Source organism: Aspergillus lentulus, assembly GCF_001445615.1.
Source record: "Aspergillus lentulus DNA, contig: Alt17, strain: IFM 54703, whole genome shotgun sequence".
NCBI classification, from domain to species: Eukaryota; Fungi; Ascomycota; class Eurotiomycetes; order Eurotiales; family Aspergillaceae; genus Aspergillus; species Aspergillus lentulus.
In genome coordinates, this window is record NW_028322112.1 from 1,562,156 (window position 1) to 1,581,844 (window position 19,689).

The following is a 19,689-nucleotide window of genomic DNA, read 5'->3' on the forward strand; positions in this document are numbered from 1 at the left end:
CCGCCTGGGAATGGAGCCAAGTAGTTATCAGGCTCTGTCAAAGCCGCGTGTGCTTTTATGCTTGCTGTCGGCTAGCGTAGCCTTTGTTGTTATCTGCTCTGGAATGGAGGCATCCGAAAACCTTTCGCTCCTTGATTCCCCTGAGGCATCGACTTTCGGCCGTGGTTTGATCCGAATGTCAAGGTTTACGGAATAGACTCGGCGATTTTGTGAAATGTCAAGTGGGCATATCCTGCACTACTTCTCCTTTCGATTAATCTGTGAAGCGAGAAAACCGCGACTTCAATTCGGAAAATATTACTGGCGGAAATTCTAAAAATTTAGTGAGGGAGTGGACGTGATATCAAATCTCCTTGGCCGCTTTTCAATGTGCTCTGTGGTTTTCTCATGTTCGGCGTGTAGTCTCTATAGGATTCTGGAGAGCATGTTGATATTTATTTTTTATCCAGTCCTATGGACCCAGAAATTCAAAGATCGCGAATCCAAGTGATCGGTTCGCTGATCAGCGCTGATCAGGATCCGCAAAGATCACTCCGCATTCTGGATCCCCTCAATCACTACTACGAGGATGCAGATGATCATATCCCTACATGTTCAGAAAATGTAAATGACTTCAAGGCAATACACAATGATTCTAGACTCAACCTTAACTGAATCGCCCGACGGTCAGCGTTTTGCCCTACCTTGATGTAGTACCAGCGTTGATGTTTGTCCAGCCCGCGTTATATATTTTGTCAGCCGGAATGACGATTGGGAGTCAGGTGTCTTCAGTTGAGGTTACTTCTTCAACAAAAGAGAATACAAGCAAGACTGTGCAGGATTTCGATAGGATCATATTTCTCACTCCTCTGTTGTAGGCTTGTAGCTGTGTCTATTTCGATGGATGTGCTGTGTTGGCTCTTCAATGCTCCTTAATAATGCCCAGCTTTTCCTGTCTGCCGAGTACAATTTTCTGCCAAGACAGCACACCTGCACTTTAACAACCTGATAGATTAAAAACGGACGTGCTGCCAACGGGGTCCAATAATGCTGTTTGTCGCTGTTTCATGGCCTAAGGAACCCCTGCTAGGGTGTAAGCCAGGCCCACAAAGTGACCCGCGAAGGTCGTCTAAACACATAGCCGTGCTCCAATTAATACTTAACAATCCATGTTCTTCTACTGGAGGCTTCTCACCCTTTGCTTTAAACATTCTAACAGCACAGATAGATCATTCTTCGCGGTCGCAAATTCTGGAGCTGAACTGCAGTTCAGTTTCATTGACTTATTGTTTGAACGTCGAGGAAACGGGGTAGATTGCCTAGCAAATCACCATCGGACGATATATTGCCTGCCCCACAAGATCTTACTTCCTAAGAAAATAGTTCAGATTTCCGAGAATAGCAGCCAATCGTGCCTTAGATAACTCTGCTTGCCCTCTAGCTATCATTACTAGCGTCAGCGAAGTCCAAACCGTTAAAGTCTCGTACACCCGTCTATGGCTGCTATCCTGAACCAGGGAAGCTCATTTTGATTGAGTCTGAAACTATTTTCTATATACCTAAATCATATAAAACGATGATATCGACCACTATGAAAGATTTATCGAATGGCACATTCGCTGTGGTTGATGAGGGACCATATTGATGATGGAACATAGCCGAGGCTGACCCTGTCTGGCGTGGGCCAGACGCATGCTAGACACATGCTAGCAGACATTATTAATCTATGCTCATTTACTTTGTACAGCAAACAATTCTCTTGATAATGAAACATGGAGGACTTCATTGGATGCCAGAGCTGTCGTCCAATTAGGTCACGGCATGGGGAACAGTCTCGGCCGGCGACCAGACATACTTAATTTGACGCGACTGGGATTACCCAACGGTCGACATGGCTCATCCTATACTGAGAAATCTGTCCTTCTAATCCCTGTCGATTCTGTTGTGCCCCGCTTATGCCGTCTCCATGCTACACCCAAGGCCGGCAGGGATGTTAGACGAGGGACGGGGGCATTATTAAACCCCCCTGTGCCTCTCTGCAAGAGTTTCAGTTTCTCCAAAATTTTTTTATCCACAGAGATAGACACTATCATATCATCAAAATGGGTGACGCAGACGCTCTTCCAGATTATGTCCTCAACCCCAACGCCGTCTTGAACGACAAAGACGCTGCTTGGCGCCATGGCGGACCCCCAGATTACTCAAAAACAAGGGCATTCTACGAAGAAAGTACGCACCCGCAACACTCAATCCATGGATGGCTTATGGAAGACTAACCATACCGCTTCAGCAAAACAAATGACCCACGAGGCAGGCAGCCTCCCCGACCTCGTCTCCAACCTCGTCAAAAACTGGGAGATCGAAGCATCTTTCAAGACCTCACTTGACGACTGGCGCACCATTGATCACAGCAAATACACCTTCTCGCTGAACGGCGGACCCCCCCAGACAGGCGACCATATGCTCCAAGTGGGCACTTACAACGCCTTGCTTACATCCAGCTCGTACTATGACCCCGAGCATAATGATTTCTCGACGAGTCACAAGGCGTTCAAGCGCATGATGCCGACATTTGCATGGGAGGTCCTGGAGGTGTATAGCGGGCCTCCGGTTGTGATCTTCAAGTGGAGGCATTGGGGGTATATGAAGAATGATTATATTGGGTATAACAAGTATGAATCTGCATTCCAGGATAAATTAAGATGGGTACTAATCCTGGACTAGTCGACGAGAGAAGGTCACTGTCAAAGCGCATGGTGGTCTGATTGACATTCAAGGCATCGTCATTGCCAAGGTCAACAGTTCGCTGCAGCTGGAAAAGATTGACGTTTGGTTCGATCCTATGGATATGTTCCGCCAGATTGCGCGCGAGGAGAAAGTCGAGGGTGAGAACAAGGACACAGTGGATGCTGCTGGGGCCGCTGCAGGCTGTCCAGTCCTAGGCCATGGAAACGTCTAGAATGAGCAAGCGTTCCGAGGAAACGAACTAATGGACACTGCGATGAGGTTATTTGATATTTGCATGGAGAATGGCCTTATCCTATTTTTCTCCTATGGCATCGCATCACAAATACCCGACATATTCCATATCGATGTTGCAGAACGTGACAGGTAATAACATGGTTCGTGTAGAATCATCATACGAAGTCTGACCGCGTCCCTCTGGCTTTCATGAAGTATAGAATTATATAAAACTTCGTAACACTAGTCGACATGCCACCGGTATAGAGAGTAACATCAAGGGCATCGAAGTTACGTAAGGAGATATATGTTCAGTTACTATGGCATCAGATGATGCCTATAGCCCTCCACAGGAGCTGCCCCAACGGACGCATACGCGTATCCAATCACGAACGCCAATACCGCGATAAAAACCTTAGTCCAAAGGCATGATGAGTTGTGGAACGCATCAACCATTTTGTAAGTGCCGGTGATACCAAACAACATCGAGACACTGGCGACCTTTGCGAAAAGATCACGCACTGACTGGAACAGAAGTTGGACATGGCTGAGAGCAGCATGTACATTCCGGTCGCGAACAATCGTGTTTTCGGGCGAGTATATCTGTGGAGGCTCCATTGTGTACTCTAACAATAGGGCCTTTGTGCACGAGGCGGCACTTGCCGCTGCATATCGCTGCCATTCTTTGGTCTTATGGCAATCCGCATAGTCGGCAACTCCTTTGATCACAACGCAGGATGTCTCCTCCCATAGTCCGATACCCTCCATTTCTACCCCGATCACGCCTGTCTTGGCGGCAAGTTGATCGCGGGCGTGGCCTGACATTAGGACAGTGTCACCGGAGGCAATAGGACCCAGATGGAGGGCTGGCCTTGGTGTCGAACATGACTCCCCATCTTGTCGGGTCCTGCAGGAATTTGCATAATTGGAACAACCCAGCTCGTCGCAGGTGGATATGAGTGCTTTGCGACATATGTTGCCCTCGTCGCAATCGCCACAAGAGCGGCACTTGCCACAGGGACGCAAGTCGCGATGTTGATGGAGATGATCTGGAGGGTAAAGACGGTCCTGGTCTACACCAGGGTAGGGCGCGCTATGCTCGCCGAGTGATGATTGAACAGTCTTCAGCTGTTCGGCCATGATATACTCCCACCGACGCGTTTCATCGGGGGTTTTGACTTTGGCCAGAAAGGTTTCCATACGCTGACACGGTCTCCCTTGAACGTACTCGGGTCTGTCTTTGTGGATAAAAACGTCGGGAAGCAAGGTCCCAGTATCCCACTGAACGAGACGATCACCGACAAGGACATCCCCTAGAAAGATATCCCGCCCATTGTTTCCGTATGGGACGCCGCCGCAAACACCGACAACTAATGCCTGCTGGATCTGCGGATAACTCAGTTTCAAGTGCAGCGTTGTAGCCATCGCTCTGCATTTTCCGATCCCTGGCATGTAGACAAGAACTACATAGTGGTTGCCGATTCTCCCGTTCCTGTATCCGTTTTTATCGGATGGGTCTTGGCCCAACCTGTTGTCATTCTCATCATAAAACTCGTCGAAGATGGCTTCAACTGCCTCTGATTCGACTCGTAGCGCACAGATAATTGCGACTTGGAACTGGTCGCGACTCGCCGGTCGAGGGATCTCGGTCATCATTCCTTCGTACTTCTAGTAGACATTGATTGTTTTGATGCCGCCTTGGAGGAGACAACAGTAATATACAAATACTATAGCACAGCGACATTTCTGAGACATGTCTATTTTTGGTATTTGGTATTCCGGCAATATGAGACACCCAAGTTTTCAAATATGCGCCTTTGCAGGATTTTGTAGTGCCACCTCAAAACATGCACAACTGTCTCCGCGCCACCTAAGCGCCGTCAACGTTTTATCGACACTCTTCCTTTGCCTACCCTATTGGTTGAGATATCAGCAGATATACTGCTAGAAGCGCTTCCAGTCTTCTCTACGCGCCCTCGACAAAACTTTACATCATTTAACTGCAGGGCTTATCGATATGTCCGCAGGTTAGGTAGTATTCTTCTGACAACCAGGTTCTCGAGCCTTTCCGGACTCTCCTGCTCAGGTGATAAAAGAGAGCAGGGAAATCGCTGTCATTAATCGCCAAGGGAGACAGGCATAGACATGTAACCTTCTTCCGGGGAGAGTCCAAGTTCATTATGCTGTTTAAGATTGCATTTGGAAATTGGCGCTGGGACGCTCAGGTTCATTACGAGTATCACGCATTTGCCGAGGGCGGACGAAGCGATATTAGAAGTCTGACCCTGGGACCTCTATAAGCAAACGTGATGTAAGCGAGAAAGTTGATGGTATTAGCTGATGACTAGAAACAAATAATGGCTATATGTCATGCTAGATGATATAGCTCCTCTGCTTTGATGACTCTACTTGGAGTATTTATCCGTTATTGCAGGCCTGATTTTCTGTCAGCATCCTGTCCGAAAATCGTTCCATTCCCTAGAGGTTCGGTTTCATAACTTACACTGAGAGTAATACGCGTTCTGGTAAGTGCATTTCCATCCACTTGGGCAGGTAGTTGGCCCGGTGTATCCGGTCCCACCACACTGTCCATACGGCGTACTAGTCCCTGTAGAGGTTGGCGATGTCGTAGTCTTGGAAGTACTCGTAGTTGTCGTCGACACCTTAGTAGTCGTGGTCAGCGTTGTCGAAGTCGTAGTACCGGATGTCTTCGTGCTTGTCGAGGTCGTCTGGGTCGCAGTAGCAGTCGGAGAAGGGAGACTCCCACTCGGCTGACCGTAGAAAATACCCCTTCCATTTGTGCCCACAAACACACGTCCATAGTTTGACATATCGCCATTGACCACATTAGCAGACGCAGCGCCGAAGCCGTGTGTGGAATCAGAAATCATCTGCCAGTTCGTGCCCAAGTCCTCCGTCTTAAAGAGTGCTGTTGTCCCGTCGATGGTGAAGAAGCCGTATATGACAGCGTAGGAAGCAGTCGACGAAGCCTTACCCAGACCGAAGCTCCAGCCTGCTGTGCATCCACCGCCGACCTTGGTGAAGGTCTTACCGTAGTCTGTCGAGTGCCAGAGACCGGTGTCGGTAGTAGCCCAGACGTCGCCGGCAATAGAGGGGTGGGCGCGGATGGCATTGACGGCGGTACTGGAGCCAAGGGATGCAGACTTGGTGAACGAGGTGGCGCCGTTGGTGGAAACGTAGAAGGAGCCGGCCGAACCACCGTAGAAGACTGTATTGTTGGACTTGTCAGATGCAATGGCCGCACCGGAGGGCAGAGACGAGACGGCACTGAATGTGCTGCTATACTTCGACACCATGGCTCCATTGGAGTTCATCAGCAGGACGGTATCGGCGTCAGCAGAAAGAGCCACCTGCCCGGTGGGCGTGGTGGAAGAAGCTGCGTAGTTTGCCGACCAGGTCTTGCCAAAGTCCGTAGACATAGCAACGGTAGGAAGCGTGTCGCTGGCTCCTGAGCGAACAAGGTTAGACGGTTTGTTACCAGCGTAATCAATGGCGTTGGTAGTGCCGTATGTTGGGTTATGGAAGGATTGAGCCGGTGCCTTGCCGAGATCCGAATGGTAGAATCCTCCAACGTCGCCAACAGCAGACAGCAGTGGTGGTCCGCCTGGAGGAGAAATGAGTCCAAGGACAGCCATCTCTTCAATGCCGACGGCGAGAGACTTCAACGTGACATTATGCACGGTGTCCCAATTCTTGAGGTCATGGCCACCATAAATCGTCGCGCCGGTTCCGTACAACCAGTGGTTAGAATCGAATGGGTCAATTGCGAGAGCTTCAACCATCCAGCCGACACGAACGGGAAACTCAGCTGTTGAAGTATCATCTTGCAGCCAAGGGGCATTTGATATATCGTAGCTATAGTAGTAGTTCAGGTTGGGATATCCGTTCCAGGCCCAGATGGGAGACCATGTGGCTCCAGAATCCACACTCCTGAAGATCAGCTCGTCTGGCCACCAGCAATTCAACGCGGCTACCATCAAGGTTCCAGGGACTTGCAGGTCGACAGATAAACCTCCATAGCCATAGTATGTGCTTGCCATGGGTGTAGGGCTGATGTCAGTCCACACTTTGCTGGTGATGTTATACTTGTGTACCGTTCCATTGGTGCCGTCGTACGGACCAGCTCCGTTGGAATAAGAGATGTAAAGAGTCTTTTCAGCTGGAGACAGCACTCCCTTATGAGGTAGAAAGCCGTACTGTGGCTCTCCGGTAACCCAGGACCCTAGCTTTCAGTTAATGGAGGATCGAATTCGATAGATGAAAAGAACGTACATGTAGATCCGGCATCTTCAGACACAAACACTGATTTACCGGTGTCCGCGACTCCTAGAAAGAATTAAACCATAGTTCAAAACTTCCTACTCTCGAAACTTACCAACGAAGATGCGTGGAGTGGGAGAGCCCTTTGAACCAGAGGTGGAATCAAATGTAACCCAAGCAATACCAACGGGATCGGACGTGTACGTGGAACTGGCATCCTGGAAGTAAGTTCCTACTCCTCGTCAGCCTATCGCTCCCATGGTATCATTCCGGCCTATTAAGGCTTACCAGTCCAGATAAAAGAAGTGACGTTGGACCAGGTCGCTCCGTAGTCAGTACTCTTCCACAGGCCATGGCCACTCCTCGCGCCAAAGTATAGAATACTGTTCTTGTTAGGGTCTACAGCAAGACGCTACATGGTCTTAGCCGAGAAACAAGCAATGCCGGGAGAAAGTACTGTTACTTACCTCGCCCATACCACGCCCAGGCATATTTCCTCCAACTTTGAACGGTAGCTTGGTTTCCGACCAAGTATTACCGTTATCGGTCGATCGCATGATCGAGCCAACGTTAGGATCCCATTCGTTCGTGTACATCCCAACTGCCAGGTACAAGCGATTGGTATCGATGGGATCAGTAGCGAGAGCATCAACACCCCAGTTATGCCTGTATCGTCAGTAAACTTAACTTACAGATTCAAATTACATACCAGTTGCTGTTGCCCACAGAATCCTGCAAAGGTGTCCATGTGTCATCCGAGTTGAGACGGTACGCGCCTCCAATATCAGTACGAGCGTACGCTACTCCCTTGGCTGACGGGTTGAAAACGATTCCTGGGACGAAACCTCCGCCTCCTGGATATTGCTGTCAGCGAGAGGGTCAGCCAGGCAGTACTCAGTATGCTTGCCTCCTGTAACCACATTCTTCCAGGTGTAAGCTTGTGATGCGGCTCCATGGGCTGCACCAAACAAGAGGCCCGCAGCCAGCAAGACCACGTTCAAGGTATGCATCATCTTGGCATTGGATGCTGACAGGCCGTGAAGATTGGAGTGGTCAAAGAAGAGCAGTTATGGGAGTTAAGTAGTCTCATCAGCGCGGAACTGTCTCCGCTGTTCATCTAGACTGATTCTAAAGCAATATACGGTCACCAGGTCAGGATGCACTGGTGTCTGCCGATGGAACGTCTGCATCGGCATGGTGATTCGCGATCAGCTCCAATTCCGAGGGCTCTGAGAACGTTCGTCTCGGTCTGCGCGTACTCCACTTGGGTGATGCGCTTTGAGTTCTCTGCATATGCTTCCAGCCAGATCGATAATAACCCATGTAATGGTCCCGCAAGTCGGATAGCAGGTACTCTCGGCGCAAGGGGCCGAGCAACCGTTGGCCTTCAGGAACAGGATGCATTGCTTAGATTGAGTAGTATGCCCAATTCATCACGGATGCCCTTCCGATGCATGTCGACCGCGTGATGCACCCCATACTTTACATGCAGAATGACGGGCATGTGGAGTCCAGTGTGGAGTCCGGCAAATGTCCACACAAACCATGTGAATACTGAGAAGCCGGTGCCTTAAATCTGCTTCGGTAGATTTCGGTGGGATTACAGGGCTGTCTATGGTCATCTGCACGGTGATGATAAGCCATGTTGTGGGGGTGGCGCCGCATGCAGGATGCAATGCAGGTGGGATTGGAGGAAGAAACATATTAATGGAAGAATATACCCAGAATCAGGAGTATACCAATTTGCCGATGCGGGGAATTACGGACAGATATATTAGTGCTGAAGCGTGACGATATTGTAGAAAGCAATATGATAATGTGCCAGTGAGACAGGGCACCTGCAGCACCATCCTGGAGGTGCATCCACGTCTCGGAAACAGCAGAAATATGGGTGATCTTATTGACTCCGAATTGTATACTCCGACAACTGATATGGTGTACTTCGATCACCAGGAATCGTCTTCAAACACATACGGCAGACGCGGAACCGATAACCTATGGTATTCCGGATGGATTCGGACTCCGGCCCGCAATGCCTATAGTTACATTATCTCGTAATATTAGGACTATGCGCCCGTTGAGATTTCCCGGCTGAATATAAATGGGTTGAATCGCTTATCACTTTCCGGAAAAACACCGGCATGCGAATTTCGGAATGCTTCATCTCTCCTGAACCTCGGACAGGATTAGAATCTTGCCTAGTGCCGCTCCTTCAACTCTACTTGTCTAACACTTTAATAGAAATCTTCCTCCTGGATCCTCGATCGAGATAATCATTACTTAGGTCTTGAACACTAGCCGATTGAAAGCGGCTTAACTGATGTGTGAGAAGATCTTGAGCAGAAATGGTATTTCTACAGGTCCAGTCATAGGTCATTGAAAGCTGCACAGAGCCATGGTAATAGTGAAGGAACGGGTTAACATTGTCACCATCGTAAGCCCCATATATAGAACGACTACGGCAGGCTGATAGATCAGCAAACCTGGACAGTCAGCGCAGGGGTATTATAAGAACTAAGAACCGGGTATCTGAAGGTGTAGTCTCCATGCTGTCTTGGCCTCACTGCGATCATCCCTTCTAACAACAGACGGCTGCGTAGACACCTTTGACTGAGCGGTATCATATACGACGCAAGGGAAAGGTTTGAGATCAAGATAAAGGGTTGTGGTCATCTACCTCTCAACCTCTAAAACTGCCTGTTTGCCAAGGACCATAAACAAGGCGATGAACTGGCAATTATGATCATTATTGAGCCACGGCAAAATGATTGTTCTGTTGAGTCACGAAGGAGGACCGAGGCTGCTAGAGCCATCTCTTAGCGAGGGAGGATTTTGCCAGCCACGATGGAGCGATGGTGACGAAAGACCCGAATTTATAGCTTGTACCTCGCTCGAGATGCTATCGTACCCAGCGAAGAAAGACTCTGATCCCCCTATGCCGGAATGGGAAAGAGGCTGGCTCACTTTCGCCATTGATCTCCGTTCTCGGGTTGCAGCAGGGTCATCATAAGACAGCGCTGCATAGTCCGAGAATGTTGGAGGGAGCTGCGGACACCAGCCACCTAATCTTTGATTGTGTCCGGAGATGCCAAATGGAGAGTTCATGGCGGACTGGACTTCATAGTCCGTAACTTCGGGGACTGTAAAACCGCTTCGTGGGGCTGTTACGCTCGTACCACCGGATAGAGTGTGAACAAGAAACTCCCCGGCCGTTGTCGTAAGTTTTTGAAATATTTCAAACAGCAGCAAAGCAAACGGGGAGGTGCTTGTCTGCAGAGGCGCGGACATTGTTTAGAACGACGCGGAGCAAGTCTAAATCGGTCAAGGCGCTCGGATCATGTGGATTCAGAAGGATATTGATGAAGAGTCTCAGAACGGCACAGAGGGGATAATACGATAGGCGGCTTTCTAGAGGTCAGCGCTATTAAGTCCAGCGCAACAGGAGCCGCCGTAGGCGTGAAGGAGGACATACCGCGCCAAGTTATTTTGAAACAAGTCACCACCCTCTCTTAAACTGTCAAGTAGTTTGATTGTATCCCTCGCGGCAGCGAGACATGCGACGCGCTTGGAAGACCAGCGAGGGTCTTCTGAGGAAGGAAATGTTCTGTACCAATGTCCAAGCGCCAGAGAATTAACAGGCAATTATAGTACTCAGCGTGAAGTGAAAGGGTGAACGGAAGTTGCTCTGGATCCGGGCAAGGCAAAAACAATCTACACGAGTGTTAGCTTGCCAATGATCAGTGGCGCAAGAGGCGACAGGGGATATCTAACAGTTAACCGCGAGGAGGGCAGATCCTCTTGGTGGGAGTGGGGTCTGTTCATCGGGGCTGAGATGTTGCCATGTGCTCATCATCTCCTCTGACCAGTCATGTATGTCCGCGTTCTGTTGAAAACAAAGTCCAGCAATTCGGTCGAGTTGATACTGGACACCCACCGCAGACCACGCGGCGATAGGAGAGCAAATCCGGACGCGGAACCTGACAGACACTGTGAATTTGCTACCAGCAAAGGGGTTCAGAATGAATATAGTGGTACCGATAAAACTGGAGAAGCCATCCGATCCATTAAACAGTACGATGCATCGTCCTGATTCTCATCGCGTACCGAGGAGCCGGCGCGGTTGTCATCCACTGATGAGTGCGTTCCTGCGAGCAACAGCGATTCCATCCTCTCACGGCGATTCTTCATCTCATCGATGGTATCGCTATGTGAATCATAGGGCATCATTCCAATAATCCGAACGAACAACAGTTCCTTGCGCTCATCAATGGGGTTTAGGTTATTTCTTGATGATTCGCTTCCGGAAAGCGGCCAAAACCTCGCGTTGCTGCGCTCGCCGCTTGCACCGCGAACAACTCTCGCCTTCTCGCTGGCATCGCACACCTAAGGTAGAATACCACAGTCAGTACGAAGAGTAATAAGTTCGAAAGGGCCACACCTTTCTACATTCCTTTGCCTTCCTGCACTGTTGGCAGGATGCGCGCAGCACAGTCCGTGGGTTCAGGACTGACTGCATTGGAGCTTGAAGGTCTTCATCCTCAGATACACCATCAGTTCGACAATAGTTATCCTCGTTCGGAGATCTGAAGGCCTTCAGGATTTATCCTCCAAGTAAGGTTAGTAACATTCGATGAGACTCATAATGTCATCCGAGTCCGCAAATCACCTGGACTCCCCTGACCGAGCCCAAATGCGCCCCTTATGAACCTGCCCATAGATAATGGGTATTTTAGACTTCTGCTAGTTTGCTTAAGATTGCTTAAGCTCCCGCTGTGACTGACTAGCTAGCCTGTGATTCGTTCTAGTAAGATATCCAGCTCGGTTCAAGTCTCCGCTACTCCAACGAACGACATCCATGGTGCATCATGACTGCGGACCACAGAAAGAGTGATTTATTGATTCAAATGGAAGTTTTTCTATACAACATACTAAATTAGAAAATGGTATAAAAAAAAGAAAAATATCTTGCAGATTAAGAATTGAAGAAAGAATATTAGATCCTATAACTAAGAATAGTTATTTAAAAGTTTTAACTGATATATCTAATTTTCTTAATTGTAGTTTATTAACAAGAAAACAAAAATCAACAGGTAATGAATACTATATTTTAACAGTTTCAAGTATAATGTCTTTAAATTTAATAGTAAATTATTTAGAAAAATATCCCTTATTTTCAAGTAAGTATTTAGATTATAAAGATTGAAAGGAAATAGTATTATTAATATTTGAAAATAAATATTATACAGAACAAGGTATATATAAAACAGAATTTGTAAGAAATAACATGAATAGAAAAAGAACGCTATTTAATTGAAATCACTTAAATTTACTATCTTTATAATAATATATATGTATATATTACATTACTATAATATTTAATTATTAAAATCCTATACTAGGAATGCCGTTAAAAAGTGTAAACTTTTTAATTATTACTTCGCTATATGCATGGAATTTCTCGAATTTGGAATTAATTTTCCAGTTAACAGATACATAGACACCTAATTGGAGTTATAAACTTCTAAAGTTGTATTTTTAACTGAATTAGTCGTAACACTTATGTATACATGGGAAGAATATGCAGGAAACCAACGGATATAAATTTTTATATAATATCCTAGTAGGATCCTCAGAGACTACACGCGAAGCTCCATTATAATATATATATATAATGGATGAAGACATAGTCCATTGGAGTAAGAAATTACTTGTTTTGTATGTTATGATTTCTAAAGGTAAAAAAAATTATTTATATTTCATCTAATATAATTTTATTCATATGTCAAAATTATATTATTATTTGATATTTTATTTGCATAATAGCAAGTATATTATCATGCTTTGACTTTTATTATCTATATTTATTTAGTTTAGATATATGGTCAGGTGAAATTAATATAGATGTAAGTACTCTTAATATAAATGTAAGTACTCTTAATATAGATGTAAGTACTCTTAATATGAGTAGTGGTGATGGAGGAAATTATTCTTTTGGATTTGGAGGTGGTGATCCTGGAAATAACCAAGGTGGAAATACTAATCCAGAAGGTGGAGCTATAATTGGTATAGACGACCAAAATGAGAGACATAATAGAGAGAGTATGGGACATTCTAGATTACATAATCTACACACTGAACCATACAACCCTTTAGGTAATAGACCTCCTATGTGTGATAGACAATTAGGTGAATTAATAGAATGTAAAGCACGGCTATATTAAAGATTTGTACCAAGTAGATATTCAGATTTAAGAGTTGGAGATGTTTTTAATACTGATAGTATTATAGATAAAATAGCTAGAGAAAGATTACTAGGTCATATTTTAGATTATAAATTCATTTTAACTAGTTCATATAATGAATTAGAATTAAATCTAGATACTGGATATCATAAATTATATACTGTAAAGATTACACTGTTATTAATATATTCTTTAAAAAATAGTCCATTCTAATATACAAAATCTAAAGATTCCCTAGATTAAATAACATTAGTTTCTGGTTATTAATACCTAGTTTACTATTATTCGTATTCTCTGTAACAATAGAAAATGGTGCAGGAACAGGATGAACATTATACCCACCTTTATCAGGAATTCAATCACACAGTGGACCTAGTGTTGATTTGGCAATATTTGGTTTACATTTAAGTGGAATTAGTAGTATGCTTGGTGCAATGAATTTCATTACAACTATTTTAAATATGAGAAGTCCAGGTATACGTTTACACAAATACAACTGTGCGACATATCACCACACCATGTTAGGAGGTGGTGTGATGCTCGTGAATGTACATTCAAAACATTCAAATATATATCTTTCTGAATGCCTAAGCAACCGATTGAAAAAATTTGATGATGGCTAGGCTAATTCAGCCACCTCCACAGACAACCTAATAATAAATAGTTAGCATGCGATGAAATTTCACAAACTCTTGAATGGACCTCGGAGATGGGACGATGTGGATTTGGCGGATAGTACTGGCAGCGACCGTATGATCTAACAAGGGTATATTCACTATCTATCCAGGAAAGACGGTTCCATAAGAATAAGTAGGGTCTTGCCACAGCAAAGCAAAAAAAAAAGGATTACTCCCAATAAGGAGAGAAACATCACTCAGACAATGAAGGCCACGCGCTAGAAATGATAGTCAAGTACCGGCAAGCCGAGGATATGAGAAAGGTTATCCACCAAACCAGTGCCTGCTTCGATATGGATCAGGTCGCTGGTGAAGTTCGTCAGAGGGAAGGCCCCAATCAGGTAAATGGGCTCGAGCGGGTTGCTTAATGTCGCCAGAGATACTGTAGAAGCTGAGTTGCTGCGTAATATCTCCAGGCAGTTGTCCTTTAGAGGACGTCAAATTGTCCCTCGCTTCGGTTTGAGGTGCCTCTGCTTCGTGCCTGGAGGCTAGCGATATTGACCGGGGACTGTCACCACACCCACATTGGCCGTTATAAGACGGAATTACTCCCCTATTTTCCAGCGCATATGGCGGAACATAGATATTTGCTGGGGTAGCCTTGCAGGACAGAATAGTGAAAGGCGACTCGATGGTCAATTCTACAGTTCGAGGCTTGTTTGGACCCATACCGTCTTGGTCGTTTATCGAAAGACACAGAACAATCTGCGTGTGAGTTAGCATCCCGGGTCAAGAATATAGATTGTGCTTGTCATCGCATTATACTGTATGTGTCACTGTTCTTACCTGGATCCAATGATTAACCTCAGGACTACCGCCTTTGGTACTGAAGTGAAGCCATTGACTTTTTCCTTTGATTCTCATTTCTGGGCATCGAGGTAATTGTACCTCTAAGTTGATCTCAGAGGTCTCAAATTCGTCCCCTAGCAGATTCATGCTTTGGACTCCGAGGGTTTTTATTCTGCCTCCGTCTGTCATAATTCGCATGGTGCTGCCTGGGTAGGAGCTGTAACTGGCAAGGCCAGGCTGCTTTTCGAACAGAAGCACCTTTTTCGCGGGCAGCTGGAGGAAGCGACCTGTTGGGCCCTTCGTACGATGCTGTACGTGCTGGGACACGTATACTCCGATCCGCCGGCACTTTACGTTGGCCAGGGGGGTTAATCTCACCCTCATTGGTATCTGTGATCCAAGACGAAAACACTTCCCGAAAATGCAAACATCGTAGGCAAGCTGCTCGCGCCATTTCCGAGCGAAGATGATCGGCTCAACCAGCTCCAGTGAGTTTTCTGCAGGCAGTCGAATGACCGGGACATCAACCTGGCAAACTGCCTTTGAGGAAAATGGTCCAGACGGTTCAATCAGGGCTTCCAGGTAGTATCGCGTAGATATCAGCTCGGTAGTAATGGTCTCCGGGAGGGAATTATGCAGGAGGAATTCGAAGTTGTACAGATAATCACCAGCGGGAAATAGAGCGCTCTTGGTGACGGCCCCCAAGGGTCCAGGCTGCTGTAAGCCGCCAATATTATACTTAGGAGGAAGGGATCGGTCTCCCCAGGACGTTTCGGCAGTGTTTCTGATGTGTTGGCCACTTTCTGCATCTGTGCCAGTTCGGTCCAGTATGTGACAGATATCTGCTCCGTAGACATTGCCTAATTGTGTTGTCTGCCCGCGGTCGAAGTAGGTGATACCGGACGTGATCAGATCCCTATTCCCCACAAGCGCCACTAGGCCAGGAAATTAGCCTATTGGAAAGGGAGCGAGCTTCAACCCTAACACAGTATGGATTAACCACTGACCTTCCGATAGCTCTAGTTTTACCAGCCCTCGAAAGTAGACGCAGATCCGCTTGATTTTAATTGGTTGAGTGACTTTCATATGTAGAGACCCCCGGACAACAGCCGCCTTGTCTTTGCAAGCACTACCACCTATGCTGTGCCCTTGCAAAAATACCACGGGTTCAACTAGTGCCAAGCCGAGCCGAATCCCTTTTCGATGGCCAACAGTGTGCCTTCCAGAGTGGCAAGCAATATCTGGGAGGAGTAATGTCTCCATTATATTTCCCTCAAAAGTCATTGCTGATGAATTTGGCTGATAACATTTCCTAAATTTACTAGACGTGAAGGGAGGTTCGTAAGCTTCGCGCCAGAGGCCTGTTGCAAAGATCCTAATATATCATCACCCGTGCTCATGAGCGAGCAATCATCCGCAACGCCCCATGGTCGAGGGGACGAGGCGGGACAACCCATAATGAGCTGCGTAAGCTTCGACCATCAGAGAACGCAAACACCACACCGTTCTCCAAAGCCCGGGCTTCTCTCCCCATGAATATGATGCCGGATAAGCCCCGCAGGATCACCCAAATCGCTGCTAGCCACGGTTCATTCAACGTGGCTGGCCTGTCCTCCTATGGGCAGAGACCAACAAGAGATCCGCTGACCCTGGGGATCTAGAGCAGACTTGCCTCGGCAGCAACGTGGTGTTAAAAGACGCTCAACGTTTTAAGTTCATGAGAATACGCCACTTACTCATCGTTTTCGGAGTGGCACAACTAAAGGCTAGGCGGTCTGTTTGTGTCTCATGACGCATAAGAGCACTGATTATAGTCAACCGTCATGGTGTCTCTCCGCATAACGGGGTGTAGCTGGGGTCCGACTTTGGGAGTGTATTGGTTATCCCTTCTGTACTCAAGCTTTTGACAATATCTATGGCAACTTCGCTTTCATGTAATCTTTCTTTTCGATATCCAGATATAGACTTTTTTTAGCTTAGTTATAGTTTATATTTGTTTGAACTGTTGAATATTGAATACGAATGTTGGAAACTAGACTCAAAAAAAATGGAGGTTATTTTTATATTGACCCGTCCTAGTGATACCATGAATATATTTCCGCACCATTGTATATAGAGTATTCAATCACTCTAGCACCCAACACCAAGGCGGCCTTGCTCTCTCTGCAAGCCCTTCTGTAAATTTGAACACACCTTCTCCGTCAAGAACTTCAGCATCCACAGAATTTCTTTGTTGATGTCTGAAGCCGGTCTGTCGGAGTCCAGAAACTCCAGCACAGTTCCTCTATGGCTGTATAGGGTTGTCAGAGACGTGGTTTCCAACAAGTGACACCCATCGTTTTCAGGATGGAGCAGTGCAAGGATCCTGTCCCACTCAGTCTCCAGATCAAGCTGGGTAGTAGCCGAATCTTGAAGTGCAGATATGAGTTTGCCAATTTCCACGCCGAGCAAAAGGGAGCGCTGAGCCGCTTGGACGAGTCGTGCACCACCATCGCTCTTTTCATATGCGGAACTGCCCGGTACATTGTTGCATGGTTGTCCGGCTTCTGTGAGACTTGGGGCATGACTGTTGCTGTCAATAACCAGGTCTGGGCCTGGGAGTGATTTATTTTTCCCTTCCTCGCTGTGAGCATCAGTGTCCCTCCTACCCAGCCTCGAAGCTTCAAGCTTCCAAAGAGAGCGCAGCAAATAAGTCATCTTCTCAAACCCCAATTGCCCCATGGCAGCGACGAGAGTAGTCAACACGGGGATAGCCAGAAGTGACCAGAACACGAAAAATGCTTTTCCAAAATTGCTGGTGGGATATAGATCTCCATAGCCGATGGTTGTCAGAGAGGTGTATGTGAAATAGAGGGCCTGAAAATAAGTCCACTTCTGGCTTCTCTCTGAGCGGCGGAAGACAACAGCACTGACTAGCCAGAGGAAGAACAATGCGATCCCAGAGAGGATCAAGGTCGTCCATCGATGCCTTCTATAGAAGTCACGCTTGATGTGTTGCAACTTCATAAGGTCAGCCTTGCTCGGATACCGAGATTCAGCTGGTGTTTCCCGTGCTTGCTTCTCCTTGTCACAATGACAGTTGCTGGAGCACTCGTGGACAGATCGGCGCCCTTGCATGCCGCTGTGTACTTCCTCAATCTTGAATCTGATGCTTAGCGCTCGAATATTCTCTGTAAATGACGTTATTGAGGTGATGACTAGACCTGTATTCAGGATGCCCGCAGAGGCATATGGGAATAACAAGCTTCGTCCAAGGTGAGTCTTCGGGGCGATATTTCCAATACCGATTGTCAGAAGGGTATAGTCGGCCCAATAAATTGCATCCATAAAAGTCCAACCTTCAATAGTCGCGTATACAGCACCCCCCGCAAGCAAAAAGACAGAGAAAGCAGCCACTCGCAGGATGATGCTCGTACATTCGACTATTCGCCTTTCCTCATATGTCAGACGCACCGAGCGCACACTGCATGTGTAGGTTGCCAACAGCACAGCAATCAGTATATAGAGGCCAGCAGCAAATGTGCCATAGAAGTAGTTTTGCGTATACCGAAGGGTCTCCTGAGGGTCCACTGTTGTATGCTCCCCAGCTATAACACCGATGACAGTAAGTAGAGTTGCAGCAGAGGAGCACCAGCACAGTACTGTCACGATAAACCCCTTTACCGGATCATGTTTGGATATCATTGTAAGCAGGAGTACGAGGTAGGCCACAATGGCGAATGCCAGCGACACAGCTTTAAGTGCGACGGCCCTGCTTTCGATTATTAGCTCAATGAGAAGCGAAAGAAAGAAGTGCATGTCGTACCATGCCGGCTGAGCTATAATGCTTACGCTTCCGTCGGCGTCAATTATCTCTCGCCATCCTTGGGATACGGCGCAAATATTGAACATTATGGCCAATGCACTTAGTACTCCCTGGCGGCCTCGTCGGTCAGATCTTCTTTTAAACCGGAAATTTTAGGTAAAGTACCGCAACAACAGGGAAGCTTGCCGACGCAAGCCACCAGCGTGTGACCATCTTGTCGAGAATAAGATCTTGACTTTTTTGTCATCCCGTCGCTTGGTGCATCATGGAATGCAACATTGCATATCGCATGGCCTGCACTGGCGATCTCAGTTATGTGTTTTACCCACAGATATAAGGCCTATAGCTCCCATAAATGTATTAACATAAGCGACGGTGACAACAAACGACGCGGAAGCACAGGATCTGGAAGGGAACAATAAGAAAGCCTTGAAAATTCCACAGCAACATTATCTAATGTATCAGCTCGAGTAAGGATAATACCTGTATTTTGACGTGACAGAGGAAAACGCGTCACACCACCGGCATTTAAAAGAAACTTTCATGCACCCAGACTGCGATATGTGGAGCATTGCGAGATATCAGCGAACCCCACAAAACCTTACAGACGATCAACCGCCCGCCACTGAACTTTACTAAAGATACGGACCAGCGACGGATGATTCATGGACCCTTTGAGGTCCTGATGTCAGCGGTATTATGTATCGAGGACTGACTGTCCCGAACGTAAAGATCACTGAAATCAGTCTCAATAAAACCACCTTTGACTGGGATAGCGGGAACATATGACATTGTCCTTATAGGGAAACCTCTCTGCAGCGAGATGTAAACCACATGGCGTGATAATTCATTGTTTTTGGGATTTTAAATGAGATGACGTTTGTGCTGTAATGGAAGGACAACTCCCCCAGGCATTGAAATTGCTGCATTTAAGCTGGACTCATTCGGGTCTTTA

General features: G+C 46.8%; 4 protein-coding genes across 4 annotated transcripts; 1 reads left to right on the forward strand and 3 right to left on the reverse strand.

The window, feature by feature from the left end:
• Positions 1-2,081: 2,081 nt before the first annotated feature.
• Positions 2,082-2,938, forward strand: ALT_9519 (pathogen-related protein; the record flags this gene model as incomplete). The annotated part of the gene is made up of 3 exons (XM_033559974.2): positions 2,082-2,208; positions 2,270-2,651; positions 2,704-2,938. The coding sequence occupies 3 exons, from the start codon at positions 2,082-2,084 to the stop codon at positions 2,936-2,938; spliced, it is 744 nt and encodes a 247-aa protein (XP_033415865.2).
• Positions 2,939-3,258: 320 nt separating this feature from the next.
• Positions 3,259-4,596, reverse strand: ALT_9520 (putative Pfs domain protein; the record flags this gene model as incomplete). The annotated part of the gene is made up of 1 exon (XM_089600634.1): positions 3,259-4,596. The coding sequence occupies one exon, from the start codon at positions 4,594-4,596 to the stop codon at positions 3,259-3,261; it is 1,338 nt and encodes a 445-aa protein (XP_089455131.1).
• Positions 4,597-5,604: 1,008 nt separating this feature from the next.
• On the reverse strand, positions 5,605-8,234 carry ALT_9521 (putative endoglucanase; the record flags this gene model as incomplete). The annotated part of the gene is made up of 8 exons (XM_033559976.2): positions 5,605-5,669; positions 5,729-7,183; positions 7,234-7,287; positions 7,337-7,453; positions 7,510-7,633; positions 7,689-7,887; positions 7,931-8,085; positions 8,139-8,234. The coding sequence occupies 8 exons, from the start codon at positions 8,232-8,234 to the stop codon at positions 5,605-5,607; spliced, it is 2,265 nt and encodes a 754-aa protein (XP_033415867.2).
• A 6,170-nt stretch (positions 8,235-14,404) lies between these two features.
• On the reverse strand, positions 14,405-18,947 carry ALT_9522 (uncharacterized protein; the record flags this gene model as incomplete). The annotated part of the gene is made up of 6 exons (XM_033559977.2): positions 14,405-14,845; positions 15,029-15,864; positions 15,937-15,985; positions 17,123-18,680; positions 18,735-18,844; positions 18,900-18,947. 6 exons carry the CDS (start codon positions 18,945-18,947, stop codon positions 14,405-14,407), a joined length of 3,042 nt encoding a protein of 1,013 aa, XP_033415868.2.
• Between the last annotated feature and the right edge of the window lie 742 nt (positions 18,948-19,689).